General features: G+C 39.7%; 3 protein-coding genes across 3 annotated transcripts in view; 2 read left to right on the plus strand and 1 right to left on the minus strand.

Annotated features, from left to right (window-relative positions):
* LOC129860732 (kelch-like protein 12) overlaps window positions 1-23,900 on the plus strand; it is a 59,065-nt gene continuing 35,165 nt past the window's right edge. Inside the window, exons 1-2 of the mRNA XM_055931423.1 lie at window positions 1-143; window positions 422-520. The gene's annotated coding sequence lies outside the window, so the exon portion shown is untranslated. The remainder of the gene's footprint in view (window positions 144-421; window positions 521-23,900) is intronic.
* Window positions 2,302-9,918, minus strand: peds1 (plasmanylethanolamine desaturase 1). The gene is made up of 6 exons (XM_055931428.1): window positions 9,622-9,918; window positions 8,319-8,438; window positions 7,586-7,677; window positions 7,300-7,444; window positions 6,945-7,157; window positions 2,302-6,148 (listed from the first exon to the last, which is right to left on the minus strand). Exons 1-6 carry the CDS (start codon window positions 9,755-9,757, stop codon window positions 6,027-6,029), a joined length of 828 nt encoding a protein of 275 aa, XP_055787403.1. The 5' UTR covers window positions 9,758-9,918; the 3' UTR covers window positions 2,302-6,026.
* Window positions 12,286-13,916, plus strand: cebpb (CCAAT enhancer binding protein beta). Its single transcript, XM_055931427.1, has one exon. The coding sequence runs from the start codon at window positions 12,532-12,534 to the stop codon at window positions 13,405-13,407; it is 876 nt and encodes a 291-aa protein (XP_055787402.1). The 5' UTR covers window positions 12,286-12,531; the 3' UTR covers window positions 13,408-13,916.

Consider the following 23,900-nt stretch of genomic DNA (forward strand, 5'->3'; position numbering starts at 1 on the left):
TACTAACGCAACGAAAGAGGCGTTTTTAAAATTTTATTTACAGACAATGGTAGTTCATTTGACAATGGCATATATTTCAAAAAAGAATAAGCTAATAGCAGAGGAAGAGGTGAAGCGAGAGAGATAACTGTATTTTCCAGCAGGTAGCGTTTTTTCGTATTTTTTCGCTCACCAAGCAAGGAGTTTTTGTATAGAGCCCCACAGTGGAGGTATCATAATACTATAAAACCTAGAGGTCAAACAAGGAAATGGTTCCAATCGTTTTTCTACCATAATTTTTTCCCACAGGGACTTTTAGAAATACTTCAAATAAGGGCTGTGTTTCATGTAGGCTTATCCTGGTGTGACGTTTTGATAACCAGGTAAATCTCTTTTGAACAAGGTGACTTTTATCAATATATTCATCTCTTTTTACTTGCAGATTTGAAAATTCTACTTAGAATCAAAGTAGACATCATGCAAGACTACAAATCCCTGCAAGTTCCTGCACGCCATCTCTAGTTGACGCCTTTGTTAACAGGTATTGTGTCAATTTACATTTTTTTTCCCCTCAAACATATGAATTACTACATTTAGCTAACAGATACTTAATCTAGAGATCCTTACCTTTGCATCGATTCGGCAGTCTCGTCCAGATCATCATGGCATTTGTAGTTCTTTATGATAACCACGTTAGCAGCTAATTGGCGTTGCATTTTATTGAGGGGGTAAATACAGGTGAATATATTGATAAGTGACCTTGTCCTAGAGAGATTCACACGGTTATCAAAACAACACGCAATTGTAAGCCTACACAAAACACAGCCCTTATTTTAAGTGTTTCTAAAATCCTCTCTGGGAAAAATTATGAATGGTGGAAACATGATTGGAACCTCTTCCTGTTTTGACTGCTAGGTATTATAACTAATACTGTGGTACTCTATGGAGGTCAATAGCTAGGTTTCCATCCAATTGGCAACAGGTTTTCATGCAAATATTCTAAAATATGCATAAAGAAAATGTGCATTTTCCAACAGTGGTATGTTTTTCCACCAATTTTTTGGGGGGGGGGATAAAAAGCAGTGCGTGAAGACGTAGTGCACACAACGTTTTCATGTACTGAATAAAAATCGAATGTTCAATGTTTTGTCACAATTTTTTTTTGCGATACAAAGCAAACGTGCCTCTAGCCAACGTTTCACTGTATATAGATTTTTCTATTGTGTTATTGACTGTACGTTTGTTTATTCCATGTGTAACTCTGTGTTGTTTATGTCGCACTGCTTTGCTCTATCTTGGCCAGGTCGCAGTTGTAAATTATAACTTGTTCAACTGGCCTACCTGGTTAAATAAAGGTGAAATAAAAATAAATAGCTTGCAGGTAGGCTCTGCTGGTAGTTTAGTCTACAACACATGAGATTATGCATAAGAGCTAGAATATTTGTATTTGTCAAACGGCAGTAAAGCATCGATCATGTCACCAGAATAAGAACCTCAACATTTTATTGGAAAGGAGCATCAAGCTCATACCGTGCACTTTCACAACTTATTCTGTAGCCTAATAAACTGCATAGTTTCCCAATGTTTGCGTATAAAGCAGTTTCCGCCATTTCTCGCATATTTGATTTTAGCGATTATAAAAACATCCCACAACGTCAAACAAATGTTGGCATTTATAAAATTGTACCAAAACTTCCTTTTTCCATCAGATGTCCTGATATTTTTTATACCATATTACTTTACTTGCATAAAAACTGAGGATGGAAACATGGTTAATGAGAGTAGAATTTGGTTAACAAAGAAATCTAATGGCGTATTTGATCTAATTGGAGTTTCGTAACGCTTCGGTTGTTAAATGTACCAATATAAGAATGCCACGTGACAATATGGCAACTTGAGAGGAAAAAATAAAAACACTACTGGAATTGTGCCTGTTATCACACTCGTATCTGCCCTCTCATCGGCTAGAATGTTCCCACCTGATTTTACTGCCGGGGCGGCAGGGTAGCCTAGTGGTTAGAGCGTTGGACTAGTAACCGAAAGGTTGCAAGTTCAAATCCCCAAGCTGACAAGGTACAAATCTGTCGTTCTGCCCCTGAACAGGCAGTTAACCCACTGTTCCTAGGCCGTCATTGAAAATAAGAATTTGTTCTTAACTGACTTGCCTGGTTAAAAAAATAAAAATAAATGCTTTCAAAAATGTTCATTGTGGCGGCCAATTAAATATCTGGTCAATATAATTAATAATCTGTGCTATAGTAATTGTTCTCATGGAAGGTCTTTGTTAGATATAATGGGAATAATGAACACAACCAAGTAATATATTGGTGTTTAGTTTCTTTATAAATATAACACACACAGTAAGTCTCCCACATGGAAGACAACAAAAAGGCATCAAGGCATGGTTTCTGATATCTAAAATTCCATCATCACAACCATACTTTACTAATATCCACAGGATTCATATCAGAAAAGATGACATGTATTTTGGATAATTTAAAACCTCTACAGGATCGGTGGGTCGGTTGAGCTAATGTAGGCTAATGTAAGTAACAAGAACATTTCCCAGGACATAGACATATCTGATATTGGCAGAAAGCTTAAATTCTTGTTAATCTAACTGCACTGTCCAATTTACAGTAGTTATTACAGTAAAATAATACCATGCTATTGTTCAAGGAGAGTGCCCAATTATGAACTTGAAAATGTATTAATAAACCAATTAGGCACATTTGGGGAGTCTTGATACATTTTGAACAGATGTGCACTGGTTCATTGGATCAGTCTAAAACTTTGAATATACACTGCTGTCATCTAGTGACCAAAATCTAAATTGCACCTGGGCTGGAATAATACATTATGGCCTTTCTCTTGCATTTTGAAGATGGTACAAAAAAAAACATGATTCTTTTTCCTTTGTATTATCTTTTACCAGATCTAATGTGTTATTCTCCTACATTCATTTCACATTTCCAAACTTCAAAGTGTTTCCTTTGAAATGGTATCAAGAATATGCATATCCTTGCTTCAGGTCCTGAGCTACAGGCAGTTAGATTGGGTATGTAATTTTAGGCAAAAATTGGGGGGAAAAGGGGTAGATCCTTAAGGTTTTTTAAGAGCAAAATCAATTGAATAGTATAGTGCGGTTGCAAGTCATAAGTAGGCCAACAATATTGTACTGGTAAGCTAAGGCCATCCTTTCAGGCCCAAGGAGCACTACAAATCTCATGTCAGAAACACACCCCAACAATCAACAATAACCATTTATATAACATGATTGATCTTTCTTTTGAAAAATAAGTGCATTAGGCAACATCTCTATTCTTGTATCATTTAGACAAACCAAATGTTACACTTAAGAGCTTTAACTAAATCCATTAATTGAAAACATATTGTATTAAAGCAATTAGGTCATTAAAATAACTTAATCACACATTTACATCTAGGCAATAGTTTGTACTAAACACATGGTTTAATGCATCATATTATACCCTGTAACTTCAAATCTGCAATGGCAAAAGTATGACAGATAATCTTGCATATACTACATTATAAACTGACCATTTTTTAAATTATCCATCAATCAAGTTAAGTTTGGCATTGGTCAATAGCAACATGATCTGAAAGACAACTGATAAGAGGTTACAATTTCACCAATATGAAAAGCCATTTGTTTATCCATTCAAACTTTTCACACAACTGAATTATTTAATAAACTAGTGAAGCCGTAGTCATAATTATTGATTGAGCTGCTTATTTACTATTATCCTCTCCCTACTTCTATAAAATACTTACTAGTATCCTTAGTAAAAAGTATAAATGACATTGTAGTTAATATGTAACTCACACCTGCTTTAATATGACCTAGCCTAGACAAAGCAGAACAGCAATAAGCAATGGAATTGATGCATAGTATGTGTCACTACTTCTGGTTCCACAGGGATAATAGCAGCCGTTTATTTAGGACCCATAAGACCATATCCATTAAATGCACCAAAACAACACATTTGAGGAGAATGTTATTTCATGATTGATCTATGAATGTTTCTGGCCAACAATTAACTAATTTGAAGGATGATAAACAGTACCTGCCAACAAGATATTCATACATCAACCTGGTTGGGTTTGACTGAAATAATTCACGCCCAATAGAACCAGTGGTAGTGAAACAAAATGTTAATCACTTTCCCAGCTTTTACAATATCCTACTTATAATAAAACAAACTCTGCAGGGATTTTTCTGCTGACCTACAATTGAGAAATGTATGAACTGAGTCAGAGGAATAAGGACCTTTGTTAACTTTCAGTAAAGTAATTCTGACTTCTGAATAAAACATATCCGAGCTAGTTTAATTTGACACTTTTTTTAAAAACTTCATAACTATGAATGCAAATGCCACATTACAGTAAGCCTAGAACTTAAGTAATTGTGACAATTTGGGTTGTTAAAATAAAGGCCCAAACGGGAAGCTGGTGATCCTAAGCCAACCTGCATGCATGTATACAGTATGTAAATCAGTGTGACACACCTTTGAATAGGGAATTTGAGACCAGTGTTCTTGTGTACAGCCTTTATTCTTCCCAAGCTGAACTATTTTCAAATATTAAAATAATCTGGAAATCATTTATATATGGGAGAATAACATGCACACCACCACACTGTCACTGGTTTTTGTGCTGGAAATAAAAGCCCCAGAGTTCAATTCATTATGAAAGAACTCCCACACACGATTACCTCAGTCGTTAATTTTGTACGTCAACGGTTCGGTCTGTGACAATCACAATAAATATCACATGCAGAGAGAGGTAATAGTGCCTTTTATAATGAAAGAATTCTATGTTAAGGGAATTTAAGAACATAAATAGCATTTCTAGCCAACCAGGCCATTTTTTAGGTTAAAGTAGTTAAGACAAGGTTCAGGTTCACCACCAGTCAGACTGCATAGGTATCTGCTGCACAGTTCATTTACAAACATGATTACTAGAGCATACACACAAAGCACTTTCATTTCAGGTATTTTGCTAATTATGATGATTCATCACTTTTGATTACTCTTCTACTGCACTTGCAAATCACTGAAGGGTAATGTTGTGTTTTACCACTTCCATGCTTCTGGGATTTAAAAAAAGGGTGTGGTGTGTAAAAAAAGATTAGCAAATTACTTGAGAATGACTGTATGGATACTTGCAAATTTAAGACAGGAAACCACCGGTTGAAAAGAACAGAAGCATTACATAATAGGTTCTGCAATAGAGAAGTGAAAGGCAAGAGATCACTGCATCTGTGATTGTTAAGGCTGTTTGAGAAGTCTGGACGAACATAGCAGTTACGTCGATTGGATGTAGACAAAATGTAAGCCAGCACTGCACTAGAAGGTTAAGCAAAAATATCTTAGGTAGGCGAGTTAGTGTTAACCGGCATCAACTGTGAATAGCAAATTAAGGTAATAGGCAGTCCTTGACAGCTGAAGGACACAAAATACTGTGTCCATGCTACCCAGTGAGAGATGACCAGACTTTTTTTTTTTCTTTCTTTTTAACAGTGATGAATAACAAACACGAAGTGCTGCAAAAAAGCAAACTGTTCCCTTCAAGTATTTCTGGTTGGGATATTTTGAGTTTTCATTGAAAGGTATTTTTTTTAGCATTTTCAGTCTGTAAAGTGGATGAAAAAAATATTTGACTGTCCCTTTGGGGACAATGGCTTTAGTGTTACACCTCAAGAAAGGTTGAGTCAAGTTAGACATACACGATCAGAAATAAAGAGCTAGATGAAGAGTTGAGAAAGTATTGCAATGTATTAGTGCTTTCAAAATGTTATTTCAAAAGCACTTCCCACTCAGATTTCCACAGTGGGTTAAGAAAACACCCCTGGGCCCTTGACAAAACGCTCCACGGTTATAACCAGACAAAATGTGCAAGGTTTAAAGCTATATGGCATCTCTGAAACCAGATCCTTATGTTGGTGTCTCCTATCGGTTACAGCTGGAGTTAGGCGAGAAAGAGACGGAATACTCCTGAGGTAGCGATGCAGCCAGTCTGCATGGTTACTTGGTTTTGTGGGCCCATTTCAGGTCGTCAGACCTGGGCTTCTCCCCAGTCACACTCTGGATCAGATCCTCAAGCCTAGACCAGAACCCCAACTTCTCCAGGGGATAGTTCAGCCAGCCTGGGGAGATAAGACCATTATGGCTGCGTTTAGACAGTTAGGCAACACAATTCGTTTTTTGACCATTTCATTTTTGTTTTTTCAGAGGGGGTTACAGATACAGGTATAACATCAAAAGTCATATCAATTCAGTTATATTTTCTTGTAACTGTTAGCTGCCACAAAAAAACAGAATGCATACAAAGATAAAGAACAGTATCAATAGTTTTGTAATATTTTGTATCCAAGTTAAACAAAGCCCCCCCCCCCCCCCCCCAGCCATTACCCAACCACGCGCCCCGCCAGAAACCATTTGTTTCAACATGTTCATCTACCCCCTCCATCCCGAGTCTCCACTTACATTCCCCCAATTGTATGATGATTTCTTCAGTTTTATCTGTGCGCAAGAATCAATAAACTCAAAAAAAGAGATACCTGGTAATATAAATGCTTCTTTCAGATCTTTGAATGTCCTCAAACCATTACTATCCATGATATCGCCATGGGCACGGATAACACATTTGGACGACTGGGGCAATGTGTAAGCTGTCCTCCAGATTGCAAGGCATTATTGTTAAATATTGGATTCTGGGTATGCCATTTAATTTCCCAGTTGCATAGACAGGCAGCCCAATTCTGATATTTGTTCCACTAATTGGTATTTTTACCAATCAGATCAGCTCTGAAAAAGATCTGATGTCAAAAGTGATTTGTCAAAAGACCCAATTAGTGTGGGGTTTAATGATATTTTCCCCCTTCCTCATATCCTGACAGACATATTCTGATACACACAAAACCCATACCCATAAGCACTGACCTGTGGTGATGCAGAAGTATGTCTCGTGGGGGGAAACGTGATGGATGCGATGGTGCTTGCGGGGCAGGATGATGTGGCAGTTCTGTAGAAAGACCACCCAGCCTGGCAGCCCAAAGTATGTGTGCGACCACTTATGAATCTGGTTGGTTAGGGTAACGAAAATGGCTAGTGCCATCACATAGCAGTGCCAGGGGTAGTTGTGATAGTGCTCCGCTATATGTGGGTCAAGAGCGAGAAACAGAGAGAGTGGGAAAGCGAAAGAAAACGATTTTAGGGCTCTAGAAAATGATGTTTTCAGATGCCAGAGCATTGGCTCAGTTGAATGATAATTGTGCCATCTTTGGCAGTAGCTCACCAGGCGAGAGGGTGAGGAAGTTGAAAGCCATGTGTGCTAATGGGATCAGGGTCAGCATGCAGTTGTCACCATTTGTCTCAATGAAGTCATGGCGGGTGATGGCTGTAGGGTCAATGTGATGCTCCCTGAATGGTCGGATAAAGGCCTGGGGCAAGATATCAGAAAGTGATTTCAAAATAACAGGAGAAACAGTAAATCAGAAAGTCAAGACAACAATTAGATAATTAGACAACACACATTACAATATCTTGTCAAATCCAGTCACGTTAGCAAATGCATCTCCTACCTTTCCAACGATGGGTAGCTCCACAGATCCCCAGGTGTCAGCCCCCCAGTGGACTAGACCAGAGGCAAAGTCTGCAGTCAATATTCCTGCCACTGAGAGAGAGAGCGGGAAGAGATGGAGGGGACATGTAAGCAAATAATCATGTAAATCAATGAGAAACATAACATGGGATGTAAGCCTATGTAACAGTATAACTTTAGACCGTCCCCTCGCCCCGACACGGGCGCGAACCAGGGACCCTCTGCACACATCAACAACAGTCACCCACGAAGCGTCGTTACTCATTGCTCCACAAAAGCCACGGCCCTTGCAGAGCAAAGGGGAACCACTACTTCTAGGTTTCAGAGCAAGTGACGTAACTGATTGAAACGCTATTAGCGCATACCCGCTAACTAGCTAGCCATTTCACATCCGTTACTCACCCCCCTTTCAACCTCCTCCTTTTCCGCAGCAACCAGTGATATGGGTCACGGCACCAATGTAACAGTATAACTTTAGTACGTCCCCTCGCGCGAACCAGGGACCCTCTGCACACATCAACAACGGTCGCCCACAAAGCATCGTTACCCATCGCTCCACAAAGGCCCTTGCAGAGCAAGGGGAACCACTACTTCTAGGTTTCAGAGCAAGTGAAGTAACTGATTGAAACGCTATTAGCGCGTACCCGCTAACTAGCTAGCCATTTCACATCCGTTACACCTATTCTAATGACCGGTGCTTCAGCGGTGCTTACCAATGCCCAACAGGATGTACCACATATGCCCCAGGTGAAAGTTAACAAGGAGGTGACAAAAGTTGAAGGCCATGAGAGAGAAGCAGAGGACAACACTTATCCATTCCTGACATCTTTTTCCTGTGGAGACAAACAGACAAATTAACATACCATGATTAAAGAACTGTAAAACCATAGAAAAGGCATAGGGGTGGATCTTCAACGTAGTTAGACAATATTATGCCCAATGATATAACCTTTCAATTAGGGAAAAGCTAGATACACTTGAATGCTCCTGCAGTTTTGTGCAACGTTTCAACCCAATGGTCTTCAACAGTTAGCGAGCATCTCTTTCTTTCATGACATAACTTGTTGTACCCTGTACCTGTGAGTTAATGGATGTGCATTCACTTAACTGATAACCTTAGAAGGCTTTCTTACACTACATGCTTTGCTGTTGTAGCCACTTATTTCATTGAGAAGCAGCTGGGACAGAAATACTGATCTGATTCTTCCAGCTCAAAGACAGGTTAAGGCCAAGCAGCCTTATAGCTCAACACCCCAGGCAATACCCTGCAAAGTAAGTTAGTCTCCTTACACCAGAGCAATGCTGTGCCAGTAAAGAGCTCTGTTCCAGGGCGTTTACATGCAGCTCAGCTGCTCATCAACACCATGGACCAGAGCTAATGAGGAGCCTGACCAGTGTTACCAGTTGTAGTGCTATTAGGGCTGACACAGGAGCATTCTGGACACAGCAGCACCTATGCATTCAGTGTCTTTCAATGGGAGTCAAGCGGAAAAGAAAGAAAGCGTTCAAAAGCATCACGTACAAAAGGTAACATACAAATAGGTTGTGTTTAGAGTTCAACTGACTCAAAGGAGGAAATGCTCAATTGGTACAGTAATCTGTCCTCATACATTAGGCTAGCTTTCATTAATCTTTTTTTAAATACATTGTGTAGTTAAACTGAAGTGTGCATCATTCATTTATTATGACGGAGCTTTGGTCCGTTCCTGACACCATGCACTTAGGGCAAATTGTTTTGAAAGGTCAAGCAAGCCCCTCCCAGTGTGCGTGTGGAGCCTTCTGTGTATGGCTTTTACAGTATAGTTAGTTGTAATGTAGTTTCTGTATTCCGGAATTGTACCTGAACTGAAAATACTGATATTAAAATGCCTAACTTCTTTCCCGTAATCCTAATTAGTAAAATCCTGAAGCTTAATTGGCTGATCGATATATAAGCGTAAGTATTGTATAAACGTAACGTTAGTAGGCTACGACATTCCTGAGTGGCGTTGACAAAAGACAGAGCTGTTGCCTCACCTGGCGAATACAAATTTGCAAGTTCCAGAGCACCTGCGTGTTGGGGACCCCACCGCGCTGTACCTCGACCGGGTCCATTTAGCTCTGTGCTCTGTAACTCTTGTCCACACCCGTTTTCGTTTACCATTCTCGCCATGTTCCACTCCTGGTTCAACCCCTTTTCACATCCAGGAAACCAACAGATGTAGGGAGGAACTACATAACAATATACACGCCTTTATGAATGATCGAGCGCGCTCGTTTTACAAGCCGCCTGCGTCTGGCAAAGGTGTACGCCTCAGATCTCAGATTCATGCGCACCATCTCGGCCCGCTCTAGTAAGAATCGGGCTATCCCGTGGTGAAAATCATGCGGGGCTTTTTCTTGCCGTAGAACTGCATTGCCTTTCTAACCCTATCACATTGAGCTTGCTATCTAAAGCAGCCAATTACGGAGTCGTACTTAGTTCTATAATCAGGCGAATAACCAATTAGGTAGTGAGGAGAACGAACGCATTGCCTGACCCCACCCTTGAGTGGCCAATCAGAGCATGTGGGTTTGGCTGTTAAAGCGGCAACCAGCGGTTGCAACAATAACAAATAAAATACCCACCCTTGTTTCGGTAAAAATCTGAAGTAGGGGGCAGGAGAAATGTAATCGTTCTCAAATTCATAGACAGAGCTATGGATGCTTGGGCTGATCATCCATGATACCAAAAGTATAGTTTTAACCATGTTTTAAGGCTGAATAGGATATGTTTACAGTTACTTTGTTTATAAACATTGTAGTAAAACAAGCTTACAGTTTGGGTTATGATGGGGTACGACAGTTGACCTAAACTCATCAGGCATGTATAAGTTACATTCTTCAAGAATTAATGGGTAAATATATTTACAAGTCCAAAAGTAGATGTAACAACTGCAGATTGCCCCTTTACACGTCAGACAGTTTTTCCAAGTTATACGTGGTAGGCAAACCTAATGCTAAATTAGAAGAGAGATAGGCCTTTAATTTAAAGGCAGTCATGGCATGTCAACGATGTTGAAATTATGTTTAGGGCAAAACACTTTATGGTTGTATACTACAGTTTTTACAATTTCGTAATTTAACTTAATTCTCACTGAACTGTTAGGCCTATTTGAGATCATAAATCAAACAATTATCACAAAAGACAATTTTGCTGGAAACTATTGGGGTGATTGCCCCAAATAAATTAATACAAGTCACAATCATCATAAACATTTAATAGCCTAGTAGAAGGCCTAGTCAGAGATCTACTGACGTTTACAGTCGAGTGAGTTGTATTTTACAATACCGCTAGATGGCAGTGTAGACTAAATATAATTTTCCAAAATCATTGACCCACAAGTCACAAATTATTGTTCCTTTTCCCAGTCTTCTCAATGGAAAGTGTTGACTATGTGGGTTACAATATGATAGGTAATGGATTTACACTCTGCCCTAAAATGTGTGATTTGATATTTCAAGTATCTCTACAAATTGTTTCAAATCTACAGTGGCAAAACCTTAATCTGTGAGTGTCTATAGAATATAATTTATTAGTAGGATATTATAGTTAGGCTATTACTACAGACAAGTGTATTTTAAAACACATATTTAAATACTCCATGCATTTACACCCGGGTCTGTTTGGTCCTAGCGGTATTTAAGGTAATGTATATGGAAACAAGTATTTTAAAATAGTTTCTAATAGTAGGCTATTTATAGGAAATTATTTGAAAATACAAATAGAACTAGTTGATTTGGTCACATTATTTAAGAAATACTAAAATACACAGCACATAAGTATTTAATACAAACACTCAAATACACATGTATTTGTTAAATAGACTCAAATACACATGAACCCAGCTCTGTAGGCTCCCACTGGGCACAGACATCAATTCAACATGTATTCCACGTTGGTTCAACGTAATTGAATTTTAAATTACGCAGAAACAACATTGATTCAACCAGTGTTGCCTATAATACTAGTAGGATGGTTAGTTGTGAAATTCTCCCTTTCTAAGGTCCATCTCAAAACCTCTACCGGACCCCCCCCCCCCCCCCCCCCCCCCAAGTTTACATTATTGTTAATCTAATTTACAGTAGTAAGAATACCATGCTATTGTTTGAGGAGAGTGTACAATTATGAACTTGAAAATGTATTAATAAACCAATTAGGCACATTTTGGTAGTCTTGATACAACATTTTGAACAGATGTGCATTGGTTCATTGGATCAGTCTAAAACTTTGAATATACACTGCTGTCATCTAGTGGTCAAAATCTAAATTGCGCCTGGGCTGGAATAATACATTATGGCCTTTCTCTTGCATTTCAAAGATGATGGCACAAAAAAAAACGCATGTTTTTTTCTTTGTATTATCCTTTACCCGATCTAATGTGTTATATTGTCCTACATTAATTTCACATTTTCACAAACTTCAAAGGGTTTCCTTTCAAATGGTATCAAGAATATGCATAACCTTGCTTCACGTCCTGAGCTACAGGCAGTTAGATTTGGGTATGTCATTTTAGGCGAAAATTGGGGAAAAGGGGAGGACCCTTAATTACAATTCAGAGCATGAAATCAAGACGGAAGAGGTTAGTTATAGGAGGGGAACATATCACATCAGCTCCGCCCATTCTTTCACAGCCTATATAAAACTTTCCCAGACTCTCACTGCTGCAATAGACATCAACTTTACTTGTCATTCTGGTGACATTGACATCAACTTTCTGCTGAGTAATAGCTCATTCTTCAAGTTTCTTGTTTTCTTCAATAACTCAATATTGTCACAGTGACATTCAGTCGTGTGCCAATATACCTTAGTGTTTTCAGACAGCATTAGGCCTACTCGCGTAGCCAATTTCCCGGGCGTCTGCCCCTGGTTTCGATGTTCCCGCAATCCAGCGGGTGTTAAGATCCATGGAAGTGGCCGGTTTCTACGACAGGGATTGCTTTGCTTTCCAGAGTACAAACTACATTATCAGGCCCATTAGCGATAACAGCACTTGCAAGCAGCACATTGACGGCTCGATGACGGAGCTTGGCATAGCCGAGAACGAGAAAGCGATAGATTTCAGTGTCTACTTGGATCCTTCTGCTGCGCACTGTCAACAACTGGCAACACAAAACGAAACTCAGCAGAGAGGGGTAGACATATTCGCAGATTTCCTTGCCGAGGAAAGCAGGATCAAGAGACGTTCATCATTACAACAAAACTACAGAAACTACATATCTCTCAACGAGCGGGAGACAAGTGTGCACGACAATCGAGAGCCATTCGTCCTGGGCTATCCTGAACTGCAGGAGACCCGTGTGGACACCGTGTTCAGCCCGGAGTTTCTGGGGAACCACTTTAAAGCCGGTGAAAGAGACGAGTCTCAAGAGGACCCAAGAATGGACAACGGTTCAACTGGCTACGACATGAGGTATCTTCATTACCAGTCAACTCCAAGTGGCAGCCTTGGTAACATTTCCACTGCATCCTCGTCTTCCTCCAGTCCACCCGGCACACCTGCCCTGTCAGGTAAATGCACGTCGCCTTCGCGGGACGGGAAAATGTCGTCTGGTGTCAAGGGGAAGAAGCGACTGGAAAAGGACAGTGAGGAATATAAGCAGAGGCGGGAGAGGAACAACCTTGCTGTTAGAAAGAGCAGGGATAAAGCCAAAATGCGCAATACGGAGACGCAACACAAAGTGCTGGAACTGGCTGCAGAGAATGATCGTTTACAAAAACGCGTGGAGCAGCTGTCAAGAGAACTTGCCACCCTGCGCAACTTGCTCTCTGCCACCGGTTAGTGTTAGCCACACTGGAGTGCCCACACACCTCTGGAAACTGGTACTTTATCAGACATTGACTTAAAAACCCATTTATCGCTGTGCCATAATTCTGAAAAAGTGATTCCAATATGTTACGTTTGTGTACAGAATCTATATGTGGAAAAAGCCAACAACAGTTTACAAGACACGTTGTGATTAAGCACAGAAGGTGCATGGAACGTGCAACCATTCATGATTGTTGACATGTCACCTTCATTCTGTCTTCATTTTGTGTATGCAGTATTTCTGTACGGGCTTTGTATTTTATATAGAATATTGATAAATATTCTGTTATTTAAAAATACCTTTCTTTATCTGGAGCAATGGTTATCAAGGGAAGTGTTGTAGCCCACTGCAGAGGTATGATGCAACTCTTTGTAACAGTATTGTCAATGAATTAAGTAATCTCTTAATATGATGAAAATGTACACATGTTTTAATGGTACTTGATATTTTATTGAATTAAACAGATTTATACTTTGATATTATTCATTTGTATGTTGTTTATTTGTGACATTTCAAAAAGGTAGTAGATCATCTGACTGGTGTATTCCACTCTCTCTTTCACACACATACATACACAGAATTAAATATAACATTTATGTATCTTTTCTCTCACATACATGTGTATGAATTCAAGGTATAAATAACTCAGGGAATAAAAATATAGGTGTACATAAACTCAAACATAAGGTAGCTTTTATCTCTTATTTTAGACCCGTGGGCAAGTGATTTGGAATATGATGAATAATTTGTATCCAATGATAGTTATTCAAAATGATAAGTCATGATATTGAGAACCTAAATGTAATTACCAGTATTACTACAGCGTGATTCTGTTAAACAATTTAGTAGTGTATTGGTGAAAGAAGACATACTAACTGAGCCTTTTTATCCAATGGCACCATTATCTTAAGCACACACCTCTGTCAATAGTCTGTTGGGTCCACTGACCCACAGAGGGGTTCAAGGCCTCACAAACCAAGATTAATCAGCAACTAACCTCCTGCCCAAACACACCACCACAGTCCTGCAAACAGCTTTTTGAAAACGTGTATAACCTGCCAGCCTCAAATATCAAGTGGCATACTTTAATATTTAGCCTATGAGACGACCCAAAAAGAAGAGGGATTTTGGATGTGGAAATAATTATCTTTGATTACCTCCACTGATTGTCCAGTTTGATCAGTAAGACTAGATAAGCAAGTTCAGTTTTAGTTTCAACTAAAAACTAGTCTCAGTGGAACTGGTCGATAATACCAAGTTGCCATTTCTACACATGAATGTGGAAATGACTGAAAATACTATACAACTTAGCCATCGAGTTGCCGTAATAATACACTCTTAGAAAAAAAGGTTCCAAAAGGGTTCTTCAACTGTCCCCATAGGAGTACCCTTTTTGGTTTCAGGTAGAACCCTTTGGAGGTCTATCTAAAACCCTCTGGGTTTTAGGGTACATAGAACCTAAAAGGGTTCTACCTGGAACCAAAAAGGGTTATTCAAAGGGTTCTCCTATGGGGACAGCTGAATACCCCTTTCAGGTTCTAGATAACCCCCCACCCTGCCACCTCACTCATAAGAACATCTTTGACATGGGCATGGCCTACTGTATACCCATGACAATGCAGGGCGGAGGTTTGGGAAGGATGCCAGTTTCAGGAGAGAGAGCAAATTGTGTATGTGTGCTTTATGTATTTCTCAATGAGGCTTTGTTACTGCACCCAATAGCTCCAAGTACATTTTGACACTGTCATTCTTCCTTGTATCACACAAAATAGAAAATACAATGTTTTGAACATACTGGATTTCACAACACAACTTCCCATAATGGAAAGAGAGTTTATTGCTCAACAACATCTTCCTGTTCCATCAGTGAATTAAAATGTCACACCCAATGAAAACAAAAATCCTCTATGCAATTTGAACTTACAAGACAAATCTAGCAATAGGTTGTAATACTTAAAGGGATAGTTCACCCAAATTATACTGTTCATTCACTTAATTTCATTGATTCCTAAAAGTAGTGCACACTGTATTGTCTTGGTTGGGTTTGTTTTCTAAGCTGCAGCATAGCATTAACATCTTTGAGTTTTACCCTCAGTTTAAATGGATTGGCTTTGGTTATTGTTCTCAGTCTGACACACACACACACACACACACACACACACACACACACACACACACACACACACACACACACACACACACACACACACACACACACACACACACACACACACGCAGTGGTCAAACTTGTTACTTGGGGTGACCTTGTAGCCCTGCAGCTCCTGGAGCCTCCCGGATCCCTGCTAGTGCCTGGTTCAGACTGAGGAGAGGGAATTTCCCACACATATTACCGTCAATGAGCAGTGGATGTCCGTAAACTCCACATTGCATCATACCTACTGCAGACCAATAGCCCTCCTAAAAACTCCTCTGGAAGAGCAATACAAACAGAGCAGCCCCACCTTGTGTTTGAGACTTTAAACAGAACATGGTAAAATGGTAAGCTATCCCTCACATCTATGAATGACTGGTTTTGTTTATTTCGAGTGAGATCTAGCTAGATAAATTAGAGCCATTCTTGTTGTACTTTCTTTCTATTTCTGGTCAACGTGAGACTTCCCTCGAAACACTCATCCCTGAAGACACATGAAACAGTGATATTTCAACATATCTCTGACTTTTTTGGACACCATAGCATTTCAACATGATATCAATATACAACAAATAAGTATGGGGATGATATTGAACACTAACCAGGAAATGTACCAAGTTGACTTTTCTTGAATCATATTCATTTCCAAATTGTGTGTACGGTGTACACTTTTTGGGAAACTAAATTACATTGCTCTGTCAACACAGTTGCATTATACTAAAGTAATAACACATTTATAAACTATACATTAGGTGTAACTCTTCTTTATAAATATTATTTATAAACATTGGCTATAAGACTCAGGCTGGTTCCCAGACTTGCCCTCTACAAGATCATCAGCAGACTCCATCACCTTCGTCTACCATCCTCTGACCAGCTCCCGTCACTCAAGCCATGAAATGACCCTCTCCATCTTCAGAGGATGCAGCTTTCAAAGACTTGTCCTCTATTGTTTGACCTGTCATAATATATTTATATAATATATTGCCAGGCAGATACTCACTGTATCGGATTACATTTTTTGTTTACGAACAGTTCACTACTACAGACCAAATAACTGATTTTGATTTTACACATGCCAATAAAGGAATAGTTCACCTAAATTACAAAATTACATATTGGTTCCCTTACCCTGTAAGCAGGTTATGGACAAGGTATGACAGCAGTTCATGCTTTGGATTAGTTTCCCTGGCACTATTTACACATGCTAATGTTTTAGCATTTGTGACACAAATCACATTAAAGTCATGGGACCAATATTAGCATGTCTTACTCACATCATGTTTAAAACCTCCATAAGTGAATTTGTTGAGCTTCACAATCAATTTCAGATACTTTTAGATGATTTGGACATGATGCGTGAAAAATGCTAATATCGGTCCCATGGCTTGAATGTAATTTTTTGCCACAAATGCTAAAATGTTAGCATGTGGAAACCGTGCCAGGGAAACTAAACCAAAGCATGGATGCTGTCATACCTTGTCCATAGACTGCTAACAGGGTAAGGAAACCAATGTGTCATTTTTTTATTTGGGTGAACTATTCCTTTAACCTAGATAAAAATGGCAGTAATGTGAGCAATGTGCTCCCCGGATATCCGGAGCATGGGCTTGCTACGGGAATTCAGAAATGCTGAGATACCGTAAGAGGCAGGAGGATGATCTGGCTTGGAGTGAACCCAGATTTCAACAGCTTCTTTACTTCTCCTATTTTACTGTGGACAACTGCAAAGAGGCAGCACTGACGTGCAGTCGCAGGGACCTGTGGTCACTGCAGAGCAAGTATTATGGGTCTTGTGAAACAGAACGCCATCATGCTCTTGCATAAGGGAAAACACTGGCAGGTGACCAAACAACCATATATGTAGGTGTCAATTTAGTTTCCCTTTGGTTACAGTGTCATACTGTAATTTGTATGTAGAGGTCAGAGATGCTTGGCAAGCCAGGCCTCTATACCACCCAGAATACAATTACACAGTACAATTAAATTAAGTTGATCACTTTCTCAAACAATGATGTTATATCATACCGTATTACAATTCATAGATGTGTATGCAAACAAATAGAAACAACTTAAACATGAGATTGGTGTTGCAAGTGAACCTGACATTGGCAATATGCAGGCAGGCAGGGGCAGACAAAAATACCACCACCTGAAGGGATGGAAATCAACCGTTTGTGTGGTGTTAGACTACTCACAATGGCTCTGACAATGAGCCCACATGCAGCGAGATATGGCATCTTTTCCTTTCTGATCAGATAGAGAACACGTTAAAAAGACTGGGCTTCTTATCAGTTCTTGTATTGTCATAAGTGATGAAAGTGTGCCTTAAATATACACAAAAGGATATTTGATCTGTGAATTGAGTTTCTAGTCACATTTGATCAGACACAGAAAAGCTTAGGGTGTTGAACATCTGAGCTAGAAAGTTGAAGCATCTATCAAGTCATTGCTCTGTTCCTCAATGTACTCCCTGAAAACTTCCTAGATTACAAGTACTAAAGCGAAGGTCCGGTTTCCTTTTGACATGACCTTCAAGTTCTTTAAACCTCTTAAGGATCTGACCCTTTTTAAAATGTTCACCTAAAATGACATACCTATACATATATACAGTCGTGGCCAAAGCTTTTGAGAATGACACAAATATTAATTTTCATAAAGTCTGCTGCCTCAGATGAATTGTAATTAATTGCAAAGTCCCTCTTTGCCATGCAAATGAACTAAATCCCCCCCAAAAAACATTTCCACTGCATTTCACCCTTGCCACAAAAGGACCAGCTGACATCATGTCAGTGATTCTCTCGTTAACACAGGTGTGAGTGTTGACGAGGACAAGGCTGGAGATCACTCTGTCATGCTGATTGAGTTCGAATAACAGATTGGAAGCTTCAAAAGGAGGGTGGTGCTTGGAATCATTGTTCTTCCTCTGTCAACCATGGTTACCTGCAAGGAAACACGTGCCGTCATCATTGCTTGGCACAAAAAGAGCTTCATAGGCAAGGATATTGCTGCCAGTAAGATTGCACCTAAATCAACCATTTATCGGATCATCAAGAACTTCAAGGAGAGTGGTTAAATTGTTGTGAAGAAGGCTTCAGGGCACCCAAGAAAGTCCAGCAAGCGCCAGGACCGTCTCCTAAAGTTGATTCAGCTGCGGGATCGGGGCACCACCAGTACAGAGCTTGCTCAGGAATGGTAGCAGGCCGGTGTGAGTGCATCTGCATGCACAGTGAGGCGAAGACTTCTGGAGGATGGCCTGGTGTCAAGAAGTGCAGCAAAGAAGCCACTTCTCTCCAGAAAAAACATCAGGGAAAGACTGATATTCTGCAAAAGGTACAGGGATTGGACTGCTGAGGACTGGGGTAAAGTCATTTTCTCTGATGAATCCCCTTTCCGATTGTTTGGGGCATCCGGAAAAAAAGCTTGTCCGGAGAAGACAAGGTGAGCGCTACCATCAGTCCTGTGTCATGCCAACAGTAAAGCATCCTGAGACCATTCATGAGTGGCGTTGCTTCTCAGCCAAGGGAGTGGGCTCACTCACAATTTTGCCTAAGAACACAGCCATGAATAAAGAATGGTACCAACACATCCTCCGAGAGCAACTTCTCCCAACCATACAGGAACAGTTTGGTGACGAACAATGCCTTTTTCAGCATGATGGAGCACCTTGCCATAAGGAAAAAGTGATAACTAAGTGGCTCGGGGAACAACACATCGATATTTTGGGTCCATGGCCAGGAAACTCCCCAGACCTTAATCCCATTGATTGACCAAAATCCTCAAGAGGCGGGTGGACAAACAAAAACCCACAAATTCTGACAAACTCCAAGCATTAATTATGCAAGAATGTGCTGCCATCAGTCAGGATGTGGCCTAGAAGTTAATTGAGAGCATGCCAGGGCGGATTGCAGAGGTCTTGAAAAAGAAGGGTCAACACTGCAAATATTGGCTCTTTGCATCAACTTCATGTAATTGTCAATAAAAGCCTTTGACACTTATGAAATGCTTGTAATTGTACTTCAGTATGCTTGTAATTATACTTCAGTATACCATTCCACATTTACTTTGTGTAAATTAATATTTGTGTCATTCTCAAAACTTTTGGCCACGACTGTAGACTGTGAAAGAATGGGCGGAGCTGGTGTGATATGTTTCCCTCCTCTAACTAACCTTTTCCCCCTTGATTTCATGCTCTGAATTGCAATTAAGGGTCCTCCCCTTTTTTCCAATTTTCACCTAAAATGACATATCCAAATCTAACTGCCTGTAGCTCCGGACCTGAAGCAAGGATATGCATATTCTTGATACCATTTGAAAGGAAACACTTTGAAGTTTGTGAAAATGTGAAATTATTGTAGGAGAATATAACACATTAGATCAGGTAAAGGATAATACAAAGAAAAAACATGCATTTGTTTGTATTTTTTTTGTACCATCATCTTTGAAATGCAAGAAAAAGGCCATAATGTATTATTCCAACCCAGGCACAATTTAGATTTTGGCCACTAGATGGCAGCAGTGTATGTGCAAAGTTCATAACAGCGCACTCTCCTCAAACAATAGCATGGTATTCTTTCACTGTAGTAGCTACTGTAAATTGGACAGTGCAGTTAGATTAACAAGAATTTAATCTTTCTGCCAATATTAGATATGTCTATGTCCTGGGACATTTTCTTGTGACTTACAACCTCATGCTAATCGCATTAGCCTACGTTAGCTCAACCGTCCCGAGGGGACCCACCAATCCTGTAGAGGTTATATAACAGAATAAAAATGTATTCTCCTCATAACAGAAAATAAATATCTAAGAATTACAGGTCTTATAAGACAATTTTACTTTGCAGTCAAGAAAAAAAATCTAGTATTGAAGAAAGGGAGGTATGTTTTTTGCAATTGGCAGTGATCAACAGGTTTCTAACTCTTTTGCATCATTGTTGCCTACTGCACCAGGTTAGTTGTGGATAGTTGCGCAATAAGATCCTATTCATGTCGTCTAGCTACACAATGTCTCACGCTCATCCACGTACAGGTGAGACGGCCCACACAGGCTACTCAACAGGAAATGGGGTGTGCTGGCACACATTGTTTGAATAGATGAGCACACCACCCACATCAAGCAAAATGTGACAAACCTCACATTCATTTGAACCTTTCCCCTTATTTCCATAATTGGGTGTAGCTGATGATGATACATGTAAAAAATGATAACAAATAACAGTACATTTGTATCAGTATATACAGTATGTAATGCATTGGGTAAATACATGTGGATATCTACAAAAAACTATATATTTCACAATTTCTTCTGCCACTACCAAAGTATGTACAACTTTGCATATAATGATAACAGTCACCAATATGAAAAGCAATACAGCAGTGGCAACTGTTGTGGTGGAGGAGACCCAGGGAGGTCAGCTCAATTAAGTTTGTTTTTATTATCACCCTCTTGTTAACGGCATCAGTCGTTGCCGTGTTCGATGAGCGCTGGGCCAGAGGAAGGAAGTGGGAGATGCAGAGCATGTTGGAAGGGTAAAACACCAGCTATACAACTCAGAAATAAGTCTGTTTAGACAAAGAGCAAGCTGCTGTGACCTACATGCCTTAACCAAACCTCTTAACACCAAGCAAGACCGCATGTGACATCTCAGCCGTAGCAGGCCTGACAGTGACAGGGTGTCGACGCCATCAGCAACCAGGGACAGGAACAGGAACCAGTACTAATGCTCATGGGTTAGTGTCATAACAACCGTCACCAAAGAGATCAACTTCAGAAACTATGTTGTGGTGGTCGGGATAGCAATAAGCCAATAACAGTGTTTTTCCATTAAAGTGAAGAATGCACACTCAGTTTAGGAGGTTGGTATTGGGGGAGTCAAAATTCTCTGAAAACTTACAGAGGATTTGTCACACTTTGACCTTCAGTAATGAAAAAATACAAGGAAATAATGTTCTCAGAAAAATAGATAATGGAAGTGAATTGATCTTTCATTCAGTGAAAAACTTCTGGTGGAGGTATTATGAGACATCACACGTTGCATGACTTGCATGCATGACCACCAAGTACTATGTAAGTACATGACAAGACAAATGTGTCTGCATCCGTCTATTAGATTCTGATTACTCCAGCTCCCACAAGTCATTAAGCATTTCTCAGATGGTTTCGTTTTCTGGAATTTCCAGAACCCCACATGGCCCCCATGAAGTAATTCAGAGTATAAGAGAAAGACTTAGCTTTTATACCCCAAGGGCCTCTCAGGACTGGCTAGCCATTGGGAAGTTCCAGGTTAATGACTAAATTCAGGACATACATTGGAAGAGCCTGTAGGGCAGGACTGACTCCCTTTCTGATTAGTACTGTACTGAAGTCACAGGTTCAGCAGAGGAGGGTAAGCAAAGAACCAATAGCTAGGTCTATGAATGTCAATTCAATGTCAAATGTAATCTCTTGCCCATTTTGTCACTGAAAGTTTTTATTATGAGGATTATGCCTACATTGATCAATTAAGTGACCTAGTAAAAGGCAAATAAATACGAATCAACATTCAGCAACATTGTTCACAGCAGACCATGAATATATACAATATGAAATAACAAAATAAATACAAAAGTTTATTCTTTAATAGTCTTCTTCTTAATTCATTTATTATCAGGTAGTCAATCATAGGATCAAAACAATACACTATCATATAAACTGTGCTTCTTGGATCATCATCATCATATTTCATATTTCAGCATGATCATCAGCATCATCAGGAGCACCATAAACATGTAAACAATCCTGCTAATGTAAACTTTTTGCATAGTACAGTTTGTACTGAATAGAGCAGCTATGCCTTTAAGACGACTTCCTATCTCTGGAAATGCCTTGGCAGTACTTGTCCCAATGCCGACTGGTGCTGCCTGTTCCATCCTGTCTCTTGACGTCAGCAGAGCCTCGAGGTTTGGGAGTGCTATTACTCACTCTTTAGTTGCATTCCTCTGATGCATGTAACACACACACACTCACTTACTCCCTAGTTTTTCCAAGCACTGTTGGTTAATCTATTAGTCCTGGGCAACAACAGTGTTGTTACCCACATTCAGGGCCAGTTCCAGGCATAAGCGACATAAGCAGTCGCTTAGTGCCCTGGTAACTTTTTTTAATGAACTCAGTCGGGGTCTCAACTTATTATTTAACGTAAGAATAGTAGAATAAACCAGATGCAATTTTGAAATTTGGTTGTGCATCAGCAATTTTTCTCTTGATATGTCAGTCACTGACGGTTACTCAATTAGCCATGTCAACTAACTTGTAGAGCGGTAGTTAGTCTAGCCAGCTATCTAAACTTGTATTAATAATGTCCGAATACCGACCGGGCACACAGGGCACGTGCCCAAGGGGCCCTGACCTCCAGGGGACCCCCATTGATATTGTTAGTCATTCTCCAATTCAGATATCATATTAACATGGCATAAGTCATTACAAAATGTATAGAATTGCCGGAAATCAGCTCTAAAATTACAAACATGTCTCTCCACCCCATATCAAAATTGGTAGAATAGCAGAAAACATATTTATTTCTGCCCCATGGCAAAATTAGTTAAGTGCCTGAAATTTGTTATAAAATGTACACGTTTTCTCTCAGCCCCATAGCCAAATGTGTACAATTGCAGAAAACTTGCTTTAAAACTACAACATTTTCCAGTGGTAGAAAAAGTACTCAATTGTTATACTTGAGTAAAAGTAGAGATACCAAAAATGTCTGAAGTAAAAGTAACCCATTAAAATACTACTTAAGTAAAAGTCTAACAGTATCTGGTTTAAAATGTACTTAAGTACAGTGGTGAAAAAAGTACTCAATTGTCATACTTGAGTAAAAGTAAAATTAAGCCAACCAGACGCCACAAGCTTTTTTTTATTTTTTGGGGGGGGGACAGACCGTGCACTCGCCCACACTTTGACATAATTTACAAACGCAGTACTTGTGTTTAGTGAGTCTGCCAGATCAGAGGCAGTAGCGATGACAACGCTTTGCTGTTTTGCCTGACCATTCGAAATGTAACGAGTACTTTTGGGAGTCAGGGAAAATGTATGGGAGTGAAAAGTAGTCAGAAATATAAATAGTAAAGTGTAGATACCCCAAATAACTAGTTAAGTAGTACTTCAATGTATGGCAAAATAAGTACAATTGCAGGAAATTAACAAAAAATGTTCTCTCCACCGTCAAGAGGGGGGCCGCTAAAATGTTTTGCTGCAACGTGGGCAACCACCCAACCAAATATTGCTTAGGGCCCCCAAAAGGCTACAGCCAGCCCTGCCCACATTTGGCCTGAT

Source organism: Salvelinus fontinalis, chromosome 8 (genome assembly GCF_029448725.1).
Source record: "Salvelinus fontinalis isolate EN_2023a chromosome 8, ASM2944872v1, whole genome shotgun sequence".
Taxonomy (NCBI): Eukaryota; Metazoa; Chordata; class Actinopteri; order Salmoniformes; family Salmonidae; genus Salvelinus; species Salvelinus fontinalis.